Source organism: Augochlora pura, chromosome 8 (assembly GCF_028453695.1).
Source record: "Augochlora pura isolate Apur16 chromosome 8, APUR_v2.2.1, whole genome shotgun sequence".
NCBI classification, from domain to species: domain Eukaryota; kingdom Metazoa; phylum Arthropoda; class Insecta; order Hymenoptera; family Halictidae; genus Augochlora; species Augochlora pura.
Genome location: NC_135779.1, coordinates 2960903 through 2965330, shown reverse-complemented (window position 1 = coordinate 2965330; position 4428 = coordinate 2960903). Strand labels below are relative to the sequence as shown.

The following is a 4428-nucleotide window of genomic DNA, read 5'->3' as shown; positions in this document are numbered from 1 at the left end:
CAGAGGTTTCAAACGACGACGTCGAAGAGCGTTGGCTCGAGCTCCGACGCGAACGACAGGGACCGCATCTTCGCGAAGCTGAGCCAGGAGGACGAGGAGTTCCGTCGGAAGATAGTGAACCTGCACCGCAAGTTGTCGGACGTGGACGACGGATGCGCTACCACCGCCTCCTCCGACACCCTCAAAAGCTCGAAGGAGGCGGATCGGCTGAAGGAGCTGGAGTCGGTGGCCAGGAGAGCGGAGGAGACCTGCAACCGAAACGCCGAGAGGTTGGGGGCCGAGAGAGCCAAGAGGGAGTTCTCGATGGAAGCTGGGGAGTCGCAGACACGGAATCGCAGGTACCGAAAAGGCGACAACCAGTACGACCGGAAGAGGCAGATGGAACTGCTGCAGAAAAAGTCGAAAAGATTCGACGACGAGTCGGATGATCAGAACGACGGCAGCCCTACGAGGACCTCCGAGAAGAACTTTCTGAACCGGCTGAGGATTAAGAAGCGCAGCGTGAAGCTGCTCAGCTTCCTGAGCGGAAAGGCCGCGGACAAGTCGCAAGAGGAACGCGCCGCGAGGCTCCTCAGGATGTACATGCCCGAGAAGGGACCGAAAGCACAAAACACTATTTCTATTCATCATACGTCCAGGGACAGGCGATTTTGGAAACTCCGGAGTCGCAGGCGAACCAACTCCTCCTAAGGGAGAGGGCCGGGGCTCTTGGCTTCGAGGAGACAAGGAGCGGAACGAGGAGCCGCCGTGACACGTTGTTATTTAGGACTTCCAGTATTCGCGTTACTCCAAACTTTTTTCAATTCTACTCAAGCATGTACGAGAATCGAGCATTGGTTTCTTTCTCCATAGGATCTAGCGTAACAGTACGGTATTAGGTTTACGAATCTTCGAGTCTAGAATTGTATCTCTTCGTCCTGCGGAAACGGTCGACGAATGTAAATCAGTACTATTGGACGGTTAGCAGATTACGAAACTTTCGGACACGTTAAAGAGTTTTGCGTCCTATATCGTAGCAAGCTTGTCGGATTATCGACGGAACGGTCTCCTCCACCCTCAACCACCTGACCCGAGAAACGCGAACGGCCTAGTGGGTTCGTCTCGAAAATCGAAGACAAACTAGAGAAAAAGGTTTCGAGCTTACCGATCGCGTACGACTGCCCGTTACGATCCTAGTATCGCTCATTAACCATTAGATACGATATTCGATTTACTTTTCGCGTTTCGGTGACACCGTACTTAACACTTAAGTAGGTCCGCACGACTGACCCAAAGCGGCACTCATCTTCCACGATAGAACTTTGCTCGAATATTATACAAGATCAGGACAAACAATTGCGAAACAAACGATTGCGAGGGAGAAAAGAAAAATGAAATTTTAACATTCCTGTTGGTAGGTTGTAACGTGGCCGCACGGCCCCAAGTCAACACGCAAATAAAATATATTATTTGTTCAATGGTGATTTATTTTCCAACCGGCCCTGAACAATGACTTTAAAACAATCATTCCGCGCTGACGATTGCGCTAATTTGCTTAAGACCTATAGAGACACAATTGTAACCAATGCTAGAAATCTAATTATATAAGAGTCCCCTTTATCCATTGGAGCCTAAGTTTCTCGGCTATAGTATTATATTCCATCCTTGTCATTGAATTCCTAAACTTTTCTGTAGCCTCGCGTCTAGCAGGATCTATTTTACCACATATGTGAAGAGTTCCATTTGGGTTGAAGTAATATTCTATGCCATCGTCAGCTTTAATCTCTCCTTCGGGCAACTTTACTGGAGTAATTTTGATCAGATGCTTTATACTCCACAGTAGGCTGCACATTTCAGGTGTGTTTTTCACGAAAGCAGGTCCTATTTTCTGTAAAAATAATGTCAATTGTTATTTGCGAGGGACTCATTAATCTAATAATCCTTGTCCAGTTTTTCAAACAGTGGCGATCTTGAAAATTTAGAAATATACAGAAATAGTCATAGTATTTCTTTCCTTGGATCCAATCCAAACATAACCTAGAGTATCTAACTCACGTGTCTCATTAACAACCAATAGTATTTATATAAATAATAATCCCATAGTTTAATTTTATGTGATCAAATAAATTCTTACTGTTTCATCTATTCCTAGAGCTGCGAGAGTCTTCTTGTGCCACCAAGGATTGCCTTTGTAAGGTTTTACTCTGGTAACCATGAAAACTTTTGATGGTGTAATCGGTGGATCGACTTCATTTTTCTTGCTGCAATAGACAAGTTCGTAAAATTAAATACTAAGAAGCTGCTAGAATAATATGCATTCATTATCTTACCGTGGATAATATCTGATCTCTCCGTATTTAACAGCGTCCTGTTTCCACGCTCTCGGTTTTAGACGATAACGAACAAATGTTAACAAAACGCTCGTAGGATTTAGCAGTTTCGTTGTCATTATAGTTACCGTTACTTACATATAATTATTTGAGTTACGCTAGATTATGTACAAAGATTAGGTTAAACAACTTTCCCTTCTCCAAACACTTTGCTGTTCTTGCGTTGCACTCTGAAATAAACAGTGTTACCAATTCAGAGAACCTTAAAGTCTAAAAATTGCTTTTTCTAGCTGGATATTTTCGAATGTTTAGTATATCGAGTTAATCGCCCTCGTGCGTCCATATCATTTTATATAATTTTATGCAAAATATACATTTATAGATGATGCATTTTATTTTCCATTATGGAAAATAGGAGTGTTCGCAAGAACTAAGAAATGGCGTCATCTATAATCAGTAGCACCTCTGGTAGCTGAATTTGATACTAATTTTAGGGAATCCGTATAGCGCCAGTTGTTGCAGTGACAACACGCTCAAACTGTTAGACAAATTACCAACCGGAAATAGTTGGATGGTTGCACTGTGAATTTCTACAGGATAATTGAATCTATCGGTAAATTTGGCTAACAGTTTGGACGTTTTCTCACTACTTTGGCGCTATATAGATCCTTTAATTCTAGTTCATAATATCGCCATTATAGTCGCTATGATCATACATCAGAAGAGTTGAATGGCGTAATTTACAAGTTTTAAGAATCCAATGATCTTTGTTGTAATAACTGTTAATTGTGTTACACTTGAAAGTCGAAGACCAGCAACAATTTCAACTATAAACGCAACAGTTCTACCTTGATATCCTGATATAGTAGGGTGAGTTTTAATTAATGTTCCTTAATTTAATTAATGCGTGTCTTTTTGTTAATTAAACGCGCATAATAATACAATGAAAGGTTCTTTCAACCATGTGCAAATAAGGCTTTTGTCTGAAACATTGAAAATGTTTTTCATACAGAATTAGATCGTATTAAGTCTCATCTTCAGTCGATTAATACGACGACATAAAGCTTGCAGGTATAAAATATTAACCTCTTGCACTACGATCGTTTTTCACACGTGCAATGGTTAGCACAACTTCGTTTGTAATAAATTCTGTAATCGAACGAGACTATTCTTGTTTCTTGGATGTTGTCGTTTACTTTCATGACGAGATTTTGATAACGATAAAATGTAATTCTTTTCGATTTAGAACGAGTTGTTACTATTGAATTATGTTTAATTCAATCATTTCCTCCGGCCATATTATTTTTACATTGCCGATTTGGGCGCTTATATTACGTAACTATAGAAATTAGAAATACATTTTCATCTGAGTTTCATTTCCTTACAGGAAATGAAATTTCCTCATTATTTCTCATGTATCATTCTGAATTTCTCTTATTCTATTTAATTGTGTATTATTTATTTTGGTTTCTGTTAAGTATTTTTCACATATCCAGTTCACTCTGCAAACTATAATCCTATGAAATAAATAATTGTGAAGTCGAGGTTCTTTTGTTAAAAAACTGTATCGATATGATCAGCCGTTAAAATAACATTAGGAGCATATGGAAAATAATTTTTACAAATTTTCGTTCTTTATTTCGATATTCCATCGAATTTAGCGAGAACTGCGCAGTACCACGGTCGGAATCATAAAGTCTTCGCGTGATTTCATACGAAGGAGACACGCGATCGTTAAAAATACAAAACATTTCGGAATGAAAACATTAAAACCGTGCGCTGGAGCGTGCCGCTCGAATTTCGTTTATCTTCAAGTCTGTCTGCATCGCGTATTCAAATATTCCTTCCGTTCCTGACCTAGCTGGGTGGCGTGCAATTCAGCAACCCCTTCGCGTTTGCAGATTGCCTCGAAATACAGTGCATTCCTCCGAGCTGCACGCTTCCAGGCATCTCGTCTCGCCGAACAATTTTCAAATACCGCATTGTCGTGTTTGCGAAAACACCGGGACGGATCGGCGACGCGTTTCCTCATGAACGTAAATCGAAAAGATAAATCAGTTGTCACTGAAACATTTCGAAAACTGCATCGGTTGCATTTTTTTTTCCGGCGCTATTAACG

At 40.8% G+C, this 4428-nt stretch overlaps 1 protein-coding gene across 1 annotated transcript; it reads right to left on the bottom strand.

The window, feature by feature from the left end:
* Window positions 1-1445: 1445 nt before the first annotated feature.
* Mrpl30 (mitochondrial ribosomal protein L30) lies at window positions 1446-2687 on the bottom strand. The gene is made up of 3 exons (XM_078188833.1): window positions 2310-2687; window positions 2114-2240; window positions 1446-1867 (listed from the first exon to the last, which is right to left on the bottom strand). Exons 1-3 carry the CDS (start codon window positions 2426-2428, stop codon window positions 1580-1582), a joined length of 534 nt encoding a protein of 177 aa, XP_078044959.1. The 5' UTR covers window positions 2429-2687; the 3' UTR covers window positions 1446-1579.
* Between the last annotated feature and the right edge of the window lie 1741 nt (window positions 2688-4428).